The sequence below is a fragment of the Sinohyriopsis cumingii genome, chromosome 5 (assembly GCF_028554795.1).
Source record: "Sinohyriopsis cumingii isolate HCF-2022 chromosome 5, ASM2855479v2, whole genome shotgun sequence".
NCBI classification, from domain to species: domain Eukaryota; kingdom Metazoa; phylum Mollusca; class Bivalvia; order Unionida; family Unionidae; genus Sinohyriopsis; species Sinohyriopsis cumingii.
In genome coordinates, this window is record NC_142965.1 from 145,694,208 (window position 1) to 145,718,831 (window position 24,624).

A 24,624-nucleotide genomic window follows, 5' to 3' on the forward strand; every position below is an offset into this window, starting at 1 on the left:
TAAACACCATATCAAATAGGCATCATTATGTAAACAATATTATCAAAATGTAAACACCATATCAGATAGGTATCATCATGTAAACAATATCAAAATGTAAACACCATATCAAATAGGCATCATCATGTACACGATATCAAAAGGTAAACAATATCAAATAGGAATCATCATGTAAACAATATTATCAAAATGTAAACACCACATCAAATAGGCATCATCAGGTAAATAATAATATCAAAATATAAACACCATATTTAATAGGCATCATCATGTAAACAATGTTATCAAAATGTAAACACCATATCAAATAGGAATCATCATGTAAACAATATTATCAAAATTTAAACACCATATCAAATAGGAATCATCATGTAAACAATATTATAAAAATGTAAACACCATATCAAATAGGAATCATGCAAACACTATCAAAATGTAAACACCATATCAAATAGGCATCATCATGTAAACAATATTATCAAAATGTAAACACCATATCAAATGGGAATCATCATGTAAACAATATTATCAAAATATAAACACCATATCAAATAGGCATCATCATGTAAACAATATTATCAAAATGTAAACACCATATCAAATAGGAATCATCATGTAAACAATATTATCAAAATGTAAACACCATATTTAATAGGCATCATCATGTAAACAATATTATCAAAATGTAAACACCATATCAAATAGGAATCATCATGTAAACAATATTATCAAAATTTAAACACCATATCAAATAGGAATCATCATGTAAACAATATTATAAAAATGTAAACACCATATCAAATAGGAATCATGCAAACACTATCAAAATGTAAGCACCATATCAAATAGGCATCATCATGTAAACAATATTATCAAAATGTAAACACCATATCAAATGGGAATCATCATGTAAACAATATTATCAAAATATAAACACCATATCAAATAGGCATCATCATGTAAACAATATTATCAAAATATAAACACCATATCAAATAGGCATCATCATGTAAACAACATTATTAAAATGTAAACACAATATCAAATAGGAATCATGCAAACAATATTAACAAAATGTAAACACCATATCAAATAGGCATCATCATGTAAATAATAATATCAAGATATAAACACCATATCAAATAGGCATCATCATGTAAACAATATTATCAAAATATAAACACCATATCAAATAGGCATCATCATGTAAACAATATTATTAAAATGTAAACACAATATCAAATAGGAATCATGCAAACAATATTATCAAAATGTAAACACCATATCAAATAGGCATCATCATGTAAATAATAATATCAAAATATAAACACCATATCAAATAGGCATCATCATGTAAACAATATTATCAAAATGTAAACACCATATCAAATAGGCATCATCATGTAAACAATATCAAAAGGTAAACAATATCAAATAGGAATCATCATGTAAACAATATTATCAAAATATAAACACCATATCAAATAGGCATCATCATGTAAACAATATTATCAAAATGTAAACACCATATCAAATAGGCATCATCATGTAAACAATATTATCAAAATTTAAACACCATATCAAATAGGCATCATCATGTAAACAATATTATCAAAGTATAAACACTATATCAAATAGGCATCATCATGTAAACAATATTATCAAAATGTAAACACCATATCAAATAGGCATCATCATGTAAACAATATCAAAAGGTAAACAATATCAAATAGGAATCATCATGTAAACAATATTATCAAAATGTAAAAACCATTTCAAATATGCATCATCATGCAAACAATATCAAAATGTAAACACAATATCAAATAGACATCATCATGTAAACAATAATATCAAAATGTAAACACCATATCAAATAGGAATCATCATGTAAACAATATTATCAAAATGTAAACACCATATCAAATAGGCATCATCATGTAAACAATATTATCAAAATGTAAACACAATATCAAATAGGCATCATCGTGTAAACAATATCAAAATGTAAACACCATATCAAATAGGCATCATCATGTAAACAATATTATCAAAATGTAAACACCAGATCAAATAGGAATCATGTAAACAATATTATCTAAATGTAAACACCATTTCAAATATGCATCATCATGCAAACAATATCAAAATGTAAACACAATATCAAATAGACATCATCATGTAAACAATATTATCTAAATATAAACACCATATTAAATAGGCATCATCATTTAAACAGTATTATCAAAATGTAAACACCATATCAAATGGGAATCATCATGTAAACAATATTATCAAAATATAAACACCATATCAAATAGGAATCATGTAAACAATAATATCAAAATGTAAACACCATATCAAATAGGCATCATCATGCAAACAATATCAAAATATAAACACCATATCAAATAGGCATCATCATGTAAACAATATTATCAAAATGTAAACACCATATCAAATAGGGATCATTATATAAACAGTATTATCAAAATATAAACACCATATCAAATAGGGATCATTATATAAACAGTATTATCAAAATATAAACACCATATCAAATTGGCATCATCATGTTAGCAATATTGTCTAAATATTATTTACTTAGCATTTTTCATATTTTCACAAAAACAAGGGATGTCAGAAAACAACATTGACCTTATAGTGCTTAATTCAAAAACATAGAATTGTCCTATACATTTCTGACCTTTGTAATTCATTTTAAGACTAAATCTTCTATCACATAATATTTAGACTTTGCTTTCTCTGAATTGTACATTTTCATTAATCTGTTTGTCCAATGATTTACATAATCCTATGATCTAATGAATTGCTTCCATTGATACAGTGATGTCTGTTATTATTACCCCATTGCTTCCATTGATACAGTGATGTCTGCCATTATTACCCCATTGCTTCCATTGATACAGTGATGTCTGCCATTATTACCCCATTACTTCCATTGATACAGTGATGTCTGCCCTTATTACTCCATTGCTTCCATTGATACAGTGATGTCTGCCATTATTACCCCATTGCTTCCATTGATACAGTGATGTCTGCCATTATTACCCCATTGCTTCCATTGATACAGTGATGTCTGCCATTATTACCCCATTGCTTCCATTGATACAGTGATGTCTGCCATTATTACCCCATTGCTTCCATTGATACAGTGATGTCTGCCATTATTACCCCATTGCTTCCATTGATACAGTGATGTCTGCCATTATTACCCCATTGCTTCCATTGATACAGTGATGTCTGCCATTATTACCCCATTGCTTCCATTGATACAGTGATGTCTGCCATTATTACCCCATTGCTTCCATTGATACAGTGATGTCTGCCCTTATTACCCCATTGCTTCCATTGATACAGTGATGTCTGCCCTTATTACCCCATTGCTTCCATTGATACAGTGATGTCTGCCATTATTACCCCATTGCTTCCATTGATACAGTGATGTCTGCCATTATTACCCCATTGCTTCCATTGATACAGTGATGTCTGCCATTATTACCCCATTGCTTCCATTGATACAGTGATGTCTGCCATTATTACCCCATATCAGGTTCACTTACAGTTTCAAACTGATTTTTATAAAAAAGCTAATGCAAAAAAACATGGCAGTTAAAATCTTATATATTTTATTTCAGTTATTGCTTTTACTGATTCTCTTCTTAAAATACAAATTGCAATTTACATATTGATGTTTTAAATTTCAAATACAAGCTGGTATGTTTTCATCGCCAAATGGTAATTTGCATAAATTGGTCAGTCACAAGCACAAGCCCTTGAATGAGCAGGAGTTTATTTGTTGTGACAGTTTGCATCAACACCAGCTATTTGCTGCATGCAATACATTTTACCTTGGGGCTACAATACTGGAACTACCTGGCTAGGGTAAGGGAACATTTCATAAAGTGCTGTCACTCAGCGAACATTTACAGAAATTATGGTCCCAGTGTTCCACATCATTATTTACAGAAATTTTGGTCCCAGTATTCCACATCATCATTTACAGAAATTTTGGTCCAAGTATTCCACATCATCATTTACAGAAATTATGGTCCAAGTATTCCACATCATTATTTACAGAAATTTTGGTCCCAGTATTCCACATCATCATTTACAGAAATTATGGTCCCAGTGTTCCACATCATCATTTACAGAAATTTTGGTCCCAGTATTCCACATCATCATTTACAGAAATTTTGGTCCAAGTATTCCACATCATTATTTACAGAAATTTTGGTCCCAGTATTCCACATCATTATTTACAGAAATTTTGGTCCCAGTATTCCACATCATTATTTACAGAAATTATGGTCCCAGTATTCCACATCATCATTTACAGAAATTTTGGTCCCAGTATTCCACATCATTATTTACAGAAATTTTGGTCCCAGTATTCCACATCATTATTTACAGAAATTTTGGTCCCAGTATTCCACATCATCATTTACAGAAATTTTGGTCCAAGTATTCTACATCATTATTTACAGAAATTTTGGTCCCAGTATTCCACATCATTATTTACAGAAATTTTGGTCCCAGTATTCCACATCATTATTTACAGAAATTTTGGTCCCAGTATTCCACATCATCATTTACAGAAATTTTGGTCTCAGTATTCCACATCATCATTTACAGAAATTTTGGTCCAAGTATTCCACATCATTATTTACAGAAATTTTTGGTCCAAATATTCCACATCATCATTTACAGAAATTATGGTCCCAGTGTTCCACATCATCATTTACAGAAATTATGGTCCCAGTGTTCCACATCATCATTTACAGAAATTATGGTCCCAGTGTTCCGCATCATTATTTACAGAAATTATGGTCCCAGTGTTCCACATCATCATTTACAAACATTTTGGTCCCAGTATTCCACATCGCCATTTACAGAAATTTTGGTCTCAGTATTCCACGTCATCATTTACAGAAATTTTGGTCTCAGTATTCCACATCATCATTTACAGAAATTATGGTCTCAGTATTCCACATCATCATTTACAGAAATTATGGTCCCAGTGTTCCACATCATCATTTACAGAAATTATGGTCCCAGTATTCCACATCATCATTTACAGAAATTATGGTCCCAGTATTCCACATCATCATTTACAGAAATTATGGTCCCAGTATTCCACATCATCATTTACAGAAATTATGGTCCCAGTATTCCACATCATCATTTACAGAAATTATGGTCCCAGTATTCCACATCATCATTTACAGAAATTTTGGTCCCAGTGTTCCACCTCATCATTCACAGAAATTTAGGTCCCAGTGTTCCACATCATCATTTACAGAAATTATGGTCCCAGTGTTCCACATCATCGTTTGCAGAAATTATGGTCCCAGTGTTCCACATCATCATTTACAGAAATTTTTGTCCCAGTGTTCCACATCATCATTTACAAACATTTTGGTCCCAGTATTCCACATCATCATTTTCAGAAATTATGGTCCCAGTATTAACATCATCATTTACAGAAATTATGGTCCCAGTGTTCCACATCATCATTTACAGAAACTTTGGTCCCAGTGTTCCACATCATCATTTACAGAAATTATGGTAACAGTTTTCCACATCATCATTTACAGAAATTTTGGTCCCAGTATTCCACACCATCATTTACAGAAATTTTGGTCCAAGTATTCCACATCATCATTTTCAGAAATTTTGGTGCAAGTATTCCAACTCATCATTTACAGAAATTATGGTCCCAGTGTTCCACATCATCATTTACATAAATTTTTGTCCGAGTATTCCACATCATCATTTACATAAATGTTTGTCCGAGTATTCCACATCATCTTTTACAAACATTTTGGTCCCAGTATTCCACATTGTCATTTACAGAAATTTTGGTCTCAGTGTTCCACATCATCATTTACAGAAATTTTTGGTCCAAATATTCCACATCATCATTTACAGAAATTTTGGTCCAAGTATTCCACATCATTATTTACAGAAATTATGGTCCCAGTATTCCACATCATCATTTACAGAAATTATGGTCCCAGTATTCCACATCATCATTTACAGAAATTTTGGTCCCAGTATTCCACATCATCATTTACAGAAATTTTGGTCCCAGTATTCCACATCATTGTTTACAGAAATTATGGTCCCAGTGTTCCACATCATTGTTTACAGAAATTATGTTCCCAGTATTCCACATCATCATTTACAGAAATTTTCGTCCCAGTGTTCCACATCATCATTTACAGAAATTTGGGTCCAAGTATTCCACATCATCATGTACAGAAATTTGGGTCCAAGTATTCCACATCATCATTTGCAGAAATTTTGGTCCCAGTACTCAAGATCATCATTTTCAGAAATTTTGGTCCCAGTATTCCACATTGTCATTTACAGAAATTTTGGTCCCAGAGTTCCACACCATCATTTACAGAAATTATGGTCGTAGCATTTCATAACATCATTATACAGTTATAGGTTGTAATTGTCTTGCCTTGTAACTTGGCTTGACATGACATAACTTGATAAAGAATTATTTGATTTCAAGCATCTTTATATATGATCTTTAACAAGTTTGATTACCAACATTATTTGTCAGGATTAAAAGGGTTCAAGATCCCCTGATTGCTCTTTCCCAACATACCTTTACTAGGGACTGTTTGATTTTTGCCAGATTTGGCATGTATGTTTATATTTATAATGTTATAAAATAAATTAGTTGCTAGCAAGCATTCCAGAGTATCATTTACTTGAGTTATGGCACCTGACTGCTTATCCCCCTAAACCTTGATTTGTACAGCATGACCCTGTCAATGATTGACTTGAACCATGGATCATGATATTGACATAACCCTATCAATGATTGACTTGACCCATGGATCATGATATTGATATAACCCTGTCAATGATTGATTTGAACCATGGATCATGATATTGATATAACCCTGTCAATGATTGATTTGAACCATGGATCATGATATTGACATGACCCTATCAATGATTGATTTGAACCATGGATCTTGATATTGATATAACCCTGTCAGTGATTGATTTGAACCATGGATCATGATATTGATATAACCCTATCAGGGATTGATTTGAACCATGGATCTTGATATTGATATAACCCTGTCAATGATTGATTTGAACCATGGATCTTGATATTGATATAACCCTATCAATGATTGATTTGAACCATGGATCTTGATATTGATATAACCCTGTCAATGATTGATTTGAACCATGGATCATGATATTGATATAACCCTATCAGGGATTGATTTGAACCATGGATCATGATATTGATATAACCCTGTCAATGATTGATTTGAACCATGGATCTTGATATTGATATAACCCTGTCAATGATTGATTTGAACCATGGATCATGATATTTATATAACCCTTTCAGGGTTTGATTTGAACCATGGATCATGATATTGATATAACCCTGTCAATGATTGATTTGAACCATGGATCTTGATATCGATATAACCCTGTCAATGATTGATTTGAACCATGGATCATGATATTGATATAACCCTGTCAGTGATTGATTTGAACCATGGATCTTGATATTGACATAACCCTGTCAATGATTGATTTGAACCATGGATCATGATATTGATATAACCCTATCAGGGATTGATTTGAACCATGGATCTTGATATTGATATAACCCTGTCAATGATTGATTTGAACCATGGATCTTGATATTGATATAACCCTGTCAATGATTGATTTGAACCATGGATCTTGATATTGACATAACCCTGTCAATGATTGATTTGAACCATGGATCTTGATATTGACATAACCCTGTCAATGATTGATTTGAACCATGGATCTTGATATTGATATAACCCTGTCAATGATTGATTTGAACCATGGATCATGATATTGATTTAACCCTGTCAATGATTGATTTGAACCATGGATCTTGATATTGACATAACCCTATCAAGGATTGATTTGAACCATGGATCTTGATATTGACATAACCCTATCAAGGATTGATTTGAACCTTGGATCTTGATATTGATATAACCCTATCAAGGATTGATTTGAACCATGGATCTTGATATTGACATAACCCTTTCAAGGATTGATTTGAACCATGGATCTTGATATTGGCATAACCCTTTCAAGGATTGATTTGAACCATGGATCTTGATATTGGCATAACCCTATCATTGATTTGAACCATGGATCTTGATATTGACATAACCCTATCAAGGATTGACTTGAACCATGGATCTTGATATTGACATAACCCTATCAAGGATTGATTTGAACCCTGGATCTTGATATTGACATAACCCTATCAAGGATTGATTTGAACCATGGAGCTTGATATTGACATGACCCTATCAATGATTGATTTGAACCATGGAGCTTGATATTGACATGACCCTATCAATGATTGATTTGAACCATGGATCTTGATATTGACATAACCCTATCAAGGATTGATTTGAACCATGGATTTTGATGTTGACATAACCCTATCAAGGATTGATTTGAACCATGGATCTTGATATTGACATAATTCTATCAAGGATTGACCTGACCCTTGTATCTTGATATTGATATAACCCTATCAAGGATTAATTTGAACCATGGATCATGATATTGACATAACCTTACCAAGGACTGATTTGAACCCTGGATGATGATATTGATATAACCCTATCAGGGATTGATTTGAACCATGGATCTTGATATTGACATAACCCTATCATTGATTTGAACCATGGCTCATGATATTGACATAACCCTATCAAGGATTGACTTGACCCTTGTATCTTGATATTGACATAACCCTATCAAGGATTAATTTGAACCATAGATCTTGATATTGACATAACCCTATCAAGGATTGATTTGAACCATGGCTCATGATATTGACATAACCCTATCAAGGATTAATTTGAACCATGGATCTTGATATTGGCATAACCCTATCAAGGATTGATTTGAACCATGGATTTTGATATTGACATAACTCTATCATTGATTTGAACCCTGGATCTTGATATTGACATAACCTTACCAAGGACTGATTTGAACCCTGGATCATGATATTGATATAACCCTATCAGGGATTGATTTGAACCATGGATCTTGATATTGACATAACCTTACCAAGGACTGATTTGAACCCTGGATCATGATATTGATATAACCCTATCAGGGATTGATTTGAACCATGGATCTTGATATTGACATAACCCTATCATTGATTTGAACCATGGATCTTGATATTGACATAACCCTATCAAGGATTGACTTGACCCTTGTATCTTGATATTGACATAACCCTATCAAGGATTAATTTGAACCATAGATCTTGATATTGACATAACCCTATCAAGGATTGATTTGAACCATGGCTCATGATATTGACATAACCCTATCAAGGATTAATTTGAACCATGGATCTTGATATTGACATAACCCTATCAAGGATTGATTTGAACCATGGATTTTGATATTGACATAACCCTATCATTGATTTGAACCATGGATCTTGATATTGACATAACTCTATCATTGATTTGAACCCTGGATCTTGATATTGACATAACTTTATCAAGGATTTGAACCATGAATTGTGATATTGACATAACCCTATCAGAGATTGACTTGACCCTTGTATCATGATATTGACATAACCCTATCAATGATTGATTTGAACCCTGGATCTTGATATTGACTTAACTTTATCAAGGATTGATTTGAACCCTGGATCTTGATATTGACATAACCCTAGCAAAGATTGATTTGAACAATGGATCATGATATTGATATAACCCTATCAAGGATTGATTTGAACCATCGATCATGATATTTACATAACCCTATCATTGATTTGAACCCTGGATCTTGATATTGACATAACCCTAGCAGGGATTGATTTGAACCATGGATCTTTATATTGACATAACCCTAGCAAAGATTGATTTGAACCATGGATCTTGATTGACACAACCCTATCAAAGATTGATTTGAACCCTGGATCTTGATATTGACATAACCCTATCAAGGATTGATTTGAACCATGGATTTTGATGTTGACATAACCCTATCAAGGATTGATTTGAACCTTGGATCTTGATATTGATATAACCCTATCAAGGATTGATTTGAACCATGGATCTTGATATTGACATAACCCTTTCAAGGATTGATTTGAACCATGGATCTTGATATTGGCATAACCCTTTCAAGGATTGATTTGAACCATGGATCTTGATATTGGCATAACCCTATCATTGATTTGAACCATGGATCTTGATATTGACATAACCCTATCAAGGATTGACTTGAACCATGGATCTTGATATTGACATAACCCTATCAAGGATTGATTTGAACCCTGGATCTTGATATTGACATAACCCTATCAAGGATTGATTTGAACCATGGAGCTTGATATTGACATGACCCTATCAATGATTGATTTGAACCATGGAGCTTGATATTGACATGACCCTATCAATGATTGATTTGAACCATGGATCTTGATATTGACATAACCCTATCAAGGATTGATTTGAACCATGGATTTTGATGTTGACATAACCCTATCAAGGATTGATTTGAACCATGGATCTTGATATTGACATAATTCTATCAAGGATTGACCTGACCCTTGTATCTTGATATTGATATAACCCTATCAAGGATTAATTTGAACCATGGATCATGATATTGACATAACCTTACCAAGGACTGATTTGAACCCTGGATGATGATATTGATATAACCCTATCAGGGATTGATTTGAACCATGGATCTTGATATTGACATAACCCTATCATTGATTTGAACCATGGCTCATGATATTGACATAACCCTATCAAGGATTGACTTGACCCTTGTATCTTGATATTGACATAACCCTATCAAGGATTAATTTGAACCATAGATCTTGATATTGACATAACCCTATCAAGGATTGATTTGAACCATGGCTCATGATATTGACATAACCCTATCAAGGATTAATTTGAACCATGGATCTTGATATTGGCATAACCCTATCAAGGATTGATTTGAACCATGGATTTTGATATTGACATAACTCTATCATTGATTTGAACCCTGGATCTTGATATTGACATAACCTTACCAAGGACTGATTTGAACCCTGGATCATGATATTGATATAACCCTATCAGGGATTGATTTGAACCATGGATCTTGATATTGACATAACCTTACCAAGGACTGATTTGAACCCTGGATCATGATATTGATATAACCCTATCAGGGATTGATTTGAACCATGGATCTTGATATTGACATAACCCTATCATTGATTTGAACCATGGATCTTGATATTGACATAACCCTATCAAGGATTGACTTGACCCTTGTATCTTGATATTGACATAACCCTATCAAGGATTAATTTGAACCATAGATCTTGATATTGACATAACCCTATCAAGGATTGATTTGAACCATGGCTCATGATATTGACATAACCCTATCAAGGATTAATTTGAACCATGGATCTTGATATTGACATAACCCTATCAAGGATTGATTTGAACCATGGATTTTGATATTGACATAACCCTATCATTGATTTGAACCATGGATCTTGATATTGACATAACTCTATCATTGATTTGAACCCTGGATCTTGATATTGACATAACTTTATCAAGGATTTGAACCATGAATTGTGATATTGACATAACCCTATCAGAGATTGACTTGACCCTTGTATCATGATATTGACATAACCCTATCAATGATTGATTTGAACCCTGGATCTTGATATTGACTTAACTTTATCAAGGATTGATTTGAACCCTGGATCTTGATATTGACATAACCCTAGCAAAGATTGATTTGAACAATGGATCATGATATTGATATAACCCTATCAAGGATTGATTTGAACCATCGATCATGATATTTACATAACCCTATCATTGATTTGAACCCTGGATCTTGATATTGACATAACCCTAGCAGGGATTGATTTGAACCATGGATCTTTATATTGACATAACCCTAGCAAAGATTGATTTGAACCATGGATCTTGATTGACACAACCCTATCAAAGATTGATTTGAACCCTGGATCTTGATATTGACATAACCCTATCAAAGATTGATTTAAACCATGGATCTTGATATTGACAAGTCCCTGAGTGAGTTCATTTCCCAGCAGCCTATGTCCTCATTTAACATAGATTTGGTTCTGGATTATCCATCCATTCAGCTTTGGTTCCTGTTGCATACTTCAAGTGAGGCGAATTTGACGAATCCCTTTTTATTGCCAAGACCTTGGATTAATTTGATTCCAGTATTACATTGTTTATCTTTTCCAGCCATTCAGATCTATATTCCATAATTTTACATTACTTCTGAACCATCCACCCCCACCCCCATGCTTCATTTTGTACTGTGCCTTAGTACTTATTACTCATTTTGTTGTGTGCTTGATTGCTTTTACAAGCAGGCTTGTGAAGAACACCACTTGCAGATTGTTGACATTATAATGAAGTCTCTTTATTCTGGCAGAAACATGACCTACCTGCTTAATGAATTGCTTTATTTTACTAATATTCAGTGATCGGCTGTACCCATGTAAAGTATCAAACAACTTCACCAAATTTTATATAACATTAATGGTCTTTTTGATTTGTTTTTCAGTTCTTTGTTTGCTTACATGACAATAATGGTTGCTTTGTAGAACTTAAAAATGACTGTCATGATTGTGTTATATTTGTTATGTCTTTGTTTTTTTCTTCAGGTGATGATAGTCATCATTAGTGTGGTTGCTGTAATTGTGTACAGAGTCATAATGTTTGTGAATTTTTGTCCAAATTTTAATGCCGTTGAGTGTCTGCTGACTACCACCATTGTATCTGCTGTACTGAATGCAGTATCCATATTATTTCTAGGATGGGTAAGACTTTTAGAATTGCTAAGATGTTTCAGATGGATTAGACTTTTAAGATGGGTAAGACTTTTAAGACGGGTAAGACTTTTGGGGGGGGTAAGACTTTTTGGGGGGTAAGACTTTTAGGATGGTTAAGACTTCTAGGATGGGTAAGTCTTTCAAGATGGGTAAGACTTTTAGGATGGGTAAGACTTCTAGGATGGGTAAGACTTTAAATTGGGTAAGACTTTTAAGATGCGTAAGACTTGTAGGATGGGTAAGACTTCTAGGATGGGTAAGACTTCTAGGATGGATAAGGCTTTTAGGATGGATAAGGCTTTTAGGATGGATAAGGCTTTTAAGATGGGTAAGACTTTTAAGATTGATAAGGCTTCTAGGATCGGTAAGACTTTTAAGGTGGGTAAGACTTTTAGGACGGGTAAGACTTTGAAGATGGGTAAGACTTTGAAGATGGGTAAGACTTCTAGGATGGGTAAGACTTTTAAGATGGGTAAGACTTCTAGGATGGATAAGACTTCTAGGATGGGTAAGACTTTTAGGATGGGTAAGACTTTCAAGATGGGTAAGACTTTTAAGATGGGTAAGACTTTTGGGGGGGTAAGACTTTTAGGATGGGTAAGACTTTCAAGAGGGGTAAGACTTTCAAGATGGGTAAGATTTTTATGATAAGTAAGACTTCTAGGATAGGTAAGACTTCTATGATGAGTAAGAATTTTAAGATGAGTAAGACTTTTAAGATGGGTAAGACTTTTAGGGTGGTAAGACTTTTAGGATGGGTAAGACTTTTAAATTAGGTAAGACTTTTAGGATGGTAAGACTTTTAGGATGGTAAGACTTTTAAGATGGGTAAGACTTCTAGGATGGGTAAGACTTTTAGGATGGGTAAGACTTTTAAGATGGGTAAGACTTCTAGGATGGGTAAGACTTCAAGGATGGGTAAGACTTTTAAGATGGGTAAGACTTCTAGGATGGGTAAGACTTTTAAGATGGGTAAGACTTCTAGGATGGGTAAGACTTTTACGATGCGTAAGACTTTTAAGATGGGTAAGACTTTTAGGATGGGTAAGACTTCTAGGATGGGGGTAAGACTTTTATGATAGGTAAGACTTCTAGCGTGGGTAAGACTTTTAGGATGGGTAAGACTTTTAAGATGGGTAAGACTTCTAGGATGGGTAAGACTTTTAAGATGGGTAAGACTTTTAAGATGGGTAAGACTTCTAGGATGGGTAAGACTTTTAGGATGGGTAAGACTTCTAGGATGGGTAAGACTTTTACGATGGGTAAGACTTTTAAGATGGGTAAGACTTCTAGGATGGGTAAGACTTTTAAGATGGGTAAGACTTCTAGGATGGGTAAGACTTTTACGATGGGTAAGACTTTTAAGATGGGTAAGATTTCTAGGATGGGTAAGACTTTTAGGATGGGTAAGACTTTTAAGATGGGTAAGACTTTTAAGATGGATAAGGCTTTTAGGATCGGTAAGACTTTTAAGATGGGTAAGACTTTTAAGATGGGTAAGACTTCTAGGATGGGTAAGACTTTTAAGATGGGTAAGACTTCTAGGATGGGTAAGACTTTTAGGATGGTAAGACTTCAAGGATGGGTAAGACTTTTATGATAGGTAGGACTTTTAAGATGGATAAGGCTTTTATGATAGGTAAGACTTCTAGGATGGGTAAGACTTCTAAGATGGGTAAGACTTTTAAGATGGATAAGACTTTTAAGATGGGTAAGACTTCTAGGATGGGTAAGACTTTTAAGATGGGTAAGACTTCTGGGATGGGTAAGACTTTTAAGATGGGTAAGACTTTTAAGATGTGTAAGACTTCATGGATGGATAAGGCTTTTAAGATGTGTAAGACTTTTAAGATGGGTAAGACTTTTAAGATGGGTAAGACTTTTATGATGGATAAGACTTCTAGGATGGGTAAGACTTTTAAGATGGGTAAGACTTTTAAGATGTGTAAGACTTCATGGATGGATAAGGCTTTTAAGATGTGTAAGACTTTTATGATGGGTAAGACTTCTAAGATGGGTAAGACTTCTAGGATGGGTAAGACTTCTAGGATGAGTAAGAATTTTAAGATGAGTAAGTCTTTTAAGATGAGTAAGACTTTTAGGATGGGTAAAACTTTTAAGATGGGTAAGACTTTTAGGATGGGTAAGACTTTTAGGGTGGTAAGACTTTTAGGATAGGTAAGACTTCTAGGATGGGTAAGACTTCAAGGATGGGTAGGACTTTTATGATGGGTAAGACTTTTAAGATGGGTAAGACTTTTAGGATGGGTAAGACTTCTAGGATGGGTAAGACTTCAAGGATGGGTAAGACTTTTAGGATGGGTAAGACTTCTATGATGGATAAGGCTTTTAAGATGGGTAAGACTTTTAAGATGGGTAAGACTTCTAGGATGGGTAAGACTTTTAGGATGGGTAAGACTTCTAGGATGGGTAAGACTTTTAGGATGGGTAAGACTTCTAGGATGGGTAAGACTTTTAAGATGGGTAAGACTTTTAGGATGGGTAAGACTTCTAGGATGGGTAAGACTTTTAGGATGGGTAAGACTTTTAGGATGGGTAAGACTTTTAGGATGGGTAAGACTTTTAAGATGGGTAAGACTTTTAGGATGGGGAAGAACTTTAGAATGGGTAAGATGTTTGACTTGTAAGAAAGTCTGTAAAACTCCTAAATGTTTGAACAGTATGGCTGAAAGCCAACCTAATTTCTGGATCTGTCTTGTTCAGGCTTGCAGCTGACAGTTAAATGTAGGTCATTGTACAGGGCATGCCCTGATTAAACCATCATTGTTTAGAATTTGTACAAAATGTATTTGGCTCTTTTCATTGTCCTGGGGCTTGTGTTGACCACATTGAAGAATTTACATAAATCAGATCATCTTGAACTTGTTTTCATTTTTAGATTCAGCAGATGCCATTTTAGTAAATAATAATTGCAAACTCCAGCATCACATAGCACAACGATATTCAGGCAGTTCTTATGTCACTGACAGCCACTTTTATTTACACATTGCATTTACACATCCCGTATTAGTACTCAAGCAGTTCTTATGTCACTGAGACTGCTCTGGTGGCCAAGTGGTTAGAGCATCTGCCTCAGATGCAGGAGGTCATGGGTTCGATCCCCGGCCGAGTCATACCAAAGACTTACAAAAATGGTACTAACAGCTGCCTTGCTTGGCGCTCAGCATTAAGAGGCTAGTGTTAGGACTGGTCGGCCTGGTGTCAGGATAATGTGACTGGGTGGGACATCATGATACATGTATGCGACATGATGCCCCAGTGCTAGGCATCACTATAAACTGCCACACTGCAGACATCGTAGCAATATGACTGAAAAATTGTTAAAGCTATGTTAAAAATTCAAATCACACACACACTTATGTAACAGACAGCCACTTTTATTTACACATAGCACTTACACATGCCACTTACACTTAGTACTCAAGCAGTTCTTATGTCACTGACAGCCACTTTCATTTACATGTGTCAGTTTTGAAAGTGTTTACAGCCAGTAATCTAACATGAGCCATTAACATAATTATGTAAACATGTCAGTCTGAGTCATAAGTACAACTATTAAATTTGTAGAAGTTGTTTTTCATCAGTACATGCTTGAATGGTTGTAACTGAGAGTATTTTTGATGTGGGTTATCTTATTTATGTTGATTTTTCATGCTCTGTACAGTGTGACCCTGCTATAGCATGCTCCGTTATAACACAAATTTGGATATAACATGGTCGTGATGTGACTCCTGAATTTTCATAGACATGTGGGTTTTTTCCACTCAGTTCAGACCTTTTTGCAGGGCCAACAAAATATTAGGGGCCGCCGATCCCCAGGGCCTGAGCCCATAAGGGGCCTGGGCCGAACAATACTTTTTAATGTTATAAAATAAACATTTTGCTTGAACAAGTACTAGGAGAGGCCCAAGTGTTTCTTACCCCAGGGCCAGTGATCGCTCTCAGTAGCCCTGCCTATATGACCTATGACAAAATTATTGAATATTTTAAATGTTTGTGTGTGTGTGCATATTTTTGATGGAATTACCTTTATTGTGGATTCAGTGTATGTGATGATATTTGCAGGTGAGTACATGGTGTTATACTCTATTCATGCTATACATTAGACATGTATATATAAACAGTATACACCTATATTTACCAATCTGTGTTTCTCTAAATAAGTACAATTTATATATGCCTTCTCTGTTTTCACTACAGGTGTATTTCGCATTTAATATGCATTGATTTAATGTGGTAATTGTGCCAATTAAGCACGTATTTTACTGCCCGCATTTGTTACCCCCCCAACAATATTTTTTTGGTACATGCATCATTTTCTTCAGCTAAATGACCTGGTTGCTTATAACATGGTTTGGTCTATAACACTCAGGTTCTATGGCTCCCAATCACCGTGTTACAGCGGGTCACACTGTATCATGTATGATACAAAAATAAATTCTAATTTAACATGTGTAAGATGGAGATATTAATTCTAATTCGGTGTATGATTTATGATGTAGAAATTAATTCTAATTTAACATATAATGTTTTGATTATTTGAAATTAATTGTTACTATAGTATTGTAAAACTTGTACAAACTTAAGCACATAGAATTACTTGTAGTTAAAAAGACTGATGTACTTTCCCTGTATAAATTTTGGAAGTTTTCAAGATAGGAATATTAAAAGATTTTATCACTGGTTCCAGCAGTATGAAGTGAGAAAGCATTTGCATAATGTTACAGATGTTAAATATAAACAATAGAAAGTGTGAATCAACTTCCAAAATCAACAGAATTTTCTCATTTTCTGTTTCACTAATAAATTCTCTGAAAATGTGAAAAAGTATTGTTTTCAAAAGAGTAATCAAACATTTGTCATTAACAGGGTTATCACTTTCATCATTGCTTCAGAATATGGCAAATATTTCATGAGAGCATTAATTATGAATGAGGTGCTCTCTTTTCTTTCCTTCTCTCTTTCTCTCTCTCTCTCTCTCTGTATATTCTGATCTAAATATTTATTTATTTCAAGACATAATGAAATTATTTTTCATCATATCCCTGAATTTTCAAGACCAAATTTTTTCACATTTGAATGCTTTTTTATAAAGGTTTCTGTGATACATTTGTTTTATAGAAAAATTAAATTAGCATATTAAATATGGTTTCTGCAATTTGATTGGCTGAGATTGTTTGAAAGATAACTCAGAAACTTTCCGATCAGATTTGTTTTAAATATGTACAGTAGTAATTTCCTTAAAATCTCACACCCTGTAAATTATCCACCCTTGTAAATTATCTTCCTTGTAAATTATCACCCTGTATCTCTGTTGATGATCTTTCACTTGTAAATATTTGTTTTTTAGGTATATGATAAGCTGGCATTAAAGCTTACAGAGTGGGGTATGTATACAAGTAATTTTTTTATCAAGAAAATCCTGGAAAATCCTGAACATGTAAAGAGAACTGTGAAAATTGTAAATTGTATAAGTTTTGCATCACGTTACAGTGTACATCAGTTTTTCATCTTGCATTAGGATAACAAGGCATTAGGTGTCAGTATTCCATCAATGACATGTTACTAAGGCTTGTTATGATGTACACCAGGTTTTTGACATTAGGCATCGGTGTTCAATCAATGGCATTTTACAATGTACCATATTTGCCATATATATTGGGACACAATAAACTAATTATTTTTCTTCCTGTCTCAGAATTTATGGTGAAACCTGTTTTCACCTAGGTCATATGTCCCAAGACTTACAAAATACATTTGTATTGCATTTGTGCTTCCCCCCAATGCATGTTGCAATAAAGTAGATAAAACAAAACGCCTATTTGATAATAAAAAGAAAGAAACTAACCTTGTATTGTTATCATTTATTCCTTTTTTTCAATATGAGTATTAAAGAATAAAATATATCCACGAAATCCATATATGTAGCATAGGCTATAGCGTATATCGCTTAAGTCCGATAACACATGCCGCGTTGTTCATTGACATGAATAAATTGAGAAACAAATTGTGCTCAAAGGTTTGAATATGTTATCCGAGTGAGAACTGGATCGAACAAAATTGCAAACAAGGGGGAAATTATAAACAGATATCTCAAACACAACTGTCATTGATGCATAACATGGTGTTAGGTGCAAAATAACCAGGGGATTGAATTATATCCAGGTCTACTGTATGATGGTATCTCACAAATAAAAGTCATTTTTTGAAAACACATTCACTTGAGTGCAAGTGACAATCTTTTCATCAGCACGGATTACAAAAATATCATTACTATTTAACTGCAGACATCAATGCTCCTTTGTATTAATTATAAATACAGATGCCAAGCAGATAGAAGCCCAGTGAACAAACACAACTGGCAGTGAACAGTAAACTCCTTCTTTAAATTTACCAACAGGACATCAAAGACAAAGGTTATTTTTATTACAAAGCAAGCCAAGCTCAAAAGCCAACTTTGGATACTCTGAAGTCATTTTTGTTTTTAAACCTTTAGCTACGACTGTCGCATCTAAGCGTCTCCTGTAAATAGCTCCTGAACCCCACTGACGCATATGTGCAGCGCCGATAAGCCCAGTTTACTACCCCACTGTCGCTTATGTGTGTAAAATTCAACAGTATTCGAAACCCCAGTGTTGCATTTATGCGGATGTGGCCACTATGTTAACTAAACATTGATTGGTTGAAAGTACAGAAGTTTACATATTTTTAATTATACAACCAATGAGAGGACTGGTTACTCAACATTTTGATACATGTTTAAAAACTGAGAGGTTACATTTAGACACACTGTAATAGGTTTTCTGCACTTTATGAAATACGTGTAGTTGATATAAACAAAAATGGATTCCGATTTAGATATGAGCAACTTTGAAGGGTTCAGTGCGAGCGATATTGAAGAATTTAATGGAGCATTCATAGAAAATGGATCTGATATTGATATTAGTCCAGTTTCAACACCCGATGTAAGTGATTTTGAATCGGATGACAAGGAAGACATAGTCCCACTTGCACAATGGAGTGGTGACCTCGCCGTGTTCGAGATGAATGATTTTGATTCTCGTGTTGGTTCAACAATCGAGCTTGGACCACTAAGCATCGAGAAAGATTTTTTCCTTTGGTTTTTCCCTGAATGTCTGGTGGAAATACTTGTGAAAGAAACAAATGATTATGCCAAAAAAATGTTGGACCAAAAACAAGACCAGAAATGATACGAAACCAGCATCACGGAGATGTGGGCATATCTTGGAATATACATCGTAATGAGTATTATGCAAATACCCAAATATTCCATTGCCTGGATGACATCTGTATATTTTGGGATCCCAGGAATACCCAAAATCATGACAAGTTAAAGGTTTGAAAAAATAGGGAAATATTTCCATGCCAACGACACAAGCATAAACCCACCCAGAGGCCAACCAGGACATGACAAGATTTTCCATATAAGACCTTTCTATGACACAGTTTTGCATAAATGCCTGGAAAATTATAACCATCCCAAAAACCAGTCAATTGATGAAGGCATGACTGCTTATAAAGGAAGACTGTCATTTAAGCAATATCTGCCAGCCAAACCCACAAAATTTGGCTTTAAAGTCTGGGAAAGAGCCCATCCTCAAACTGGCTACGTCCATGAATTTCAAGTGTATGTTGGAAAGCCCGATGGACAGAGAGTGAGAGTGAGAGAAGAAGGGTTAGGATCTAGAGTGGTGAAAGACCGTACCAGAAAATTAATAAACAAAAACCACCACATCTATATGGACAATTTCTTTTCAAATCCCCAATTATTTGAAGATCTACGTTGAGATGGACTCTTCTGTTGTGGCACTGTCCTAGGAAATAGGAAAGGAATGCCAGAACCTTTAAAAAAAAAAGTGGTTTAAAAAGCCAGGGGGATATGAAACTTATGCAAAAAGAGACTCTGGTCTGTGTTGCCTGGAAAGACAAGAAAATTGTCCATATTTTATATTACAACATGGATCCTACACAGCTGTCCATTGTAACTCATAGAGAAAAAAACGGCAGACGAAAAGAAATAACTTGCCCAAAAGTTGCAGATGAGTATTCCAAAAACAAAGGGGGAGCGGATATTGCAGACCAAAACAGAATGCAATACAGTTCTTGTCGTAAAGCTCAGAAATGGTGGAAATATCTTTTTTGGTTTCTCATTGATACAGTGATATGTAATGCCCTGATATGTATGAAATAGTCACCAAACCACCAGATCAAAACTAAGTCCTGAAAAGAAAAGAAAAGAACACAGCTTGAATTCAGAATGAACTTGGCTAAATGTATGGTTGCTGGCTTTCAGGGAAGTAGGAAAAGAAAAGCTCTGTCCAATGTTGATACTGAAGATTTAAGGCACTGGCCAGGATGGTTCCCAAAATGTGGGAGATGCAAGATGTGTGTTATGGAAGGGAGGAGACATGAAGTTTTCATAGGATGCAAACAATGCCAAGTACATTTATGTGTGAATAATGACTGTTTTGAGATACCACTCTCATCTTTTTAATTAGAGTGTGGATTTCATTCATGTTTTTATGTGTACATATGTAAATATTGGATTTATTTTGTGTGATTCAGTACAGCTTATATGACTGGGATTTCTTGTATGATGGGATGTAGGAGTATATATAGTGAAAATATATGAATATATATACAATATACAAGGTAACCTGTTTTTTATTTCACTTAACTCCTCCAAAAACTAAAGAAATAATGAATATAAATGTAACCATGTTTTCATTGTCAGTTTCTGTAGTCAGCCATGATGATGCTCTAGTATTCAGCCTAGCAACCAGCCTCAGTAGTCTCAGTAACTGATATGATAGCACTCAGCAGTAGTGAGACTGCACAACAGCAGTAGTAGCTAAAAGGTTAAAAAAGGATGTCAATACAAAGGTTATTTTATTGCAAAGCAAGCTGACCTCGGAAGCTCACTATGGATTCTTTTAAATGTGCTGATTTTTTTGGTGGAATATACAAAGATGGCTGAGATATGGAAGCTAATTTTGGTTCCTTTTCACCGGTATTCATGGTATGTTTGAAAATAAATTTAAAACAATGGAACAATTTGAAAGTGACACAGTATAGTGCTTCATGCATGGACATCAATGACCCAGCATCACCCAGAAGATTTGGAGAAAATAAAATTATGTGACAAATTAGTGATGGTCAGAACAGAAGCAGATGATTTCGCTGACAATATGATCATTAACACACATGAAATTATAGTGTACTTTATTCAAATTCCTGGACAGACTGAGAAAAAGATGGGGGTCAAAAGTGTGAGCATTAGATTGGTGCAAATTTGAAAAAATCTGACTTTAGTCCTTGCAGTTTCTGCTTCAGGTGATCTGTTGCCTGTAACAATTTATGCACCAAAAGAATGGATCATGCATGTGTAGGAGAAAGGTTGTGTTGATGAGATGCTGCTGCAGTGAATTAAATAGTTCTATCTCAAGTACACTGTTTTATATTTTTCTAAAATAAAATTTTAGTTGGAGTGCATTTTCTGACATGTAATTTTTGAATCATTTAATAGGTGTCCCACAACTTATGACTTGAAAAAAATTATGTGTCCCAGAACATACAGTTAAAAAAAAATTACTTTCAAATTAATTTATGGTGTACCAACAAATATATTGTCCCATCATATTCAGTAAATATGGTACATCAGGTTTTTGACATCATCCATCAATGTTCCATCAATGGCATGTTACAATGTACATCAGGTTTTTACAGCACTTTGTAAAGCTAGTGAGATCATCAGAAATGTACAATACTTTGTAAAGCTAGTGAAAAAATCAGAAATGTACTGTACTTTGTAAAGCTAGTGAGACCATCAGAAATGTACAGTACTTTGTAAAGCTAATGAGGCCATCAGAAATGTACAGCACATTGTAAAGCTAGTGAGATCATCAGAAATGTACAGTACTTTGTAAAGCTAGTGAGAACATCAGAGATGTACAGTACTTTGTCAAGCTAGTGAGATCATCAGAAATGTATAATACATTGTTAAGCTAGTGAGATCATTAGAAATGTACAGCACTTTGTAAAGCTAGTGAGACCACCAGAAATGTACAGTACTTTGTAAAGCTAGTGAGATCATCAGAGATGTATAATACATTCTTAAGCTAGTGAGATCATTAGAAATGTACAGTACTTTGTAAAGCTAGTGAGATCATCAGAAATGTACAATACATTGTTAAGCTAGTGAGATCATTAGAAATGTACAGCACTTTGCAAAGCTAATGAGATCATCTGAAATGTACATTATTTTGTAAACCTAGTGAGATCATCAGAAATGTAGAGCACTTTGTAAAGCTAGTGAGACCATCAGAGATGTACAATACTTTGTAAAGCTAGTGAGACTATCAGAAATGTATAATACATTGTAAAGCTAGTGAGACCATCAGAAATGTACATTGAAGCTGCAGTTATATGTTCATTGCAAATATCCATGAATCAGAATGACACATAGTGCACAGAGTTTGTTCTTGCCATTATGAGCTGATGTATCAATTTGGATTCCTGCTAATTTGAAGGAAAGGAATCAATGGGGAAAAAAAGTGACTGAAAAAGAAGAGTTTAACTGTACTTCTATTCTTTTTATATCACATATTTAGTAATCACCTTGAATGTATATCCATTCATCTGACCTAATATTTTATATCACATATTTAGTAATCACCATGAATGTATATCCGTTCATCTGACCTAATATTTTATATCACATATTTAGTAATCACCTTGAATGTCTATCCATTCATCTGACCTAATATTTTATATCACATATTTAGTAATCACCATGAATGTATATCCATTCATCTGACCGATTTTTTATATCACATATTTAGTGATCACCTTGAATGTATATCCATTCATCTGACCTAATATTTTATATCGCATATTTAGTAATCGCCATGAATTTATATCCATTCATCTGACCTAATATTTTATATCACAAATTTAGTAATCACCTTGAATGTCTATCCATTCATCTGACCTATTTTATTATATCACATATTTAGTAATCACCTTCAATGTATATCCATTCATCTGTCCTATTCTTTTTATATCACATATTTAGTAATCACCATGAATGTCTATCCATTCATCTGACCTATTTTTTATATCACATATTTAGTAATCACCATGAATGTATATCCATTCATCTTATGTATTTTTATATCACATATTTAGTAATCACCATGAATGTCTATCCATTCATCTATCCTATTCTTTTTATATCACATATTTAGTAATCACCTAGAATATCTATCTGTTCATGTGATCTAATATTTTATATCACATATTTAGTAATCACCATGAATGTCTATCCATTCATCTGTCCTATTTTGTTATATCACATATTTAGTAATCACCATGAATGTATATCCATTCATCTGTCCTATTCTTTTTATATCTCATGGAGGAATATAGTGATACTCTTAAATGTCTTTACATTAATAGGTCCTTTCATCTGGCACACGACCTTGTTAATGCAGCTAGTCTTGCAGTTTTGATTTATTGCCATGAAGCTAAGTAAATATTAAGGTCATCATCTGACTTTGTGCATATCGACAAATCATTGTGCCTTGTGCAATTTGTATAAGAGTTATTGCCCATTTGACTTGTAGAGGAATGCAATATAC

General features: G+C 34.0%; 1 protein-coding gene across 1 annotated transcript in view; it reads left to right on the forward strand.

The window, feature by feature from the left end:
* The window catches only part of LOC149800410 (anoctamin-7-like), a 104,920-nt gene that overhangs the window by 51,335 nt on the left and 28,961 nt on the right, over positions 1-24,624 (forward strand). Inside the window, exons 10-11 of the mRNA XM_089958426.1 lie at positions 12,776-12,931; positions 18,315-18,351. Of these exons, the coding sequence (XP_089814552.1) occupies positions 12,776-12,931; positions 18,315-18,351 (193 nt within the window). The remainder of the gene's footprint in view (positions 1-12,775; positions 12,932-18,314; positions 18,352-24,624) is intronic.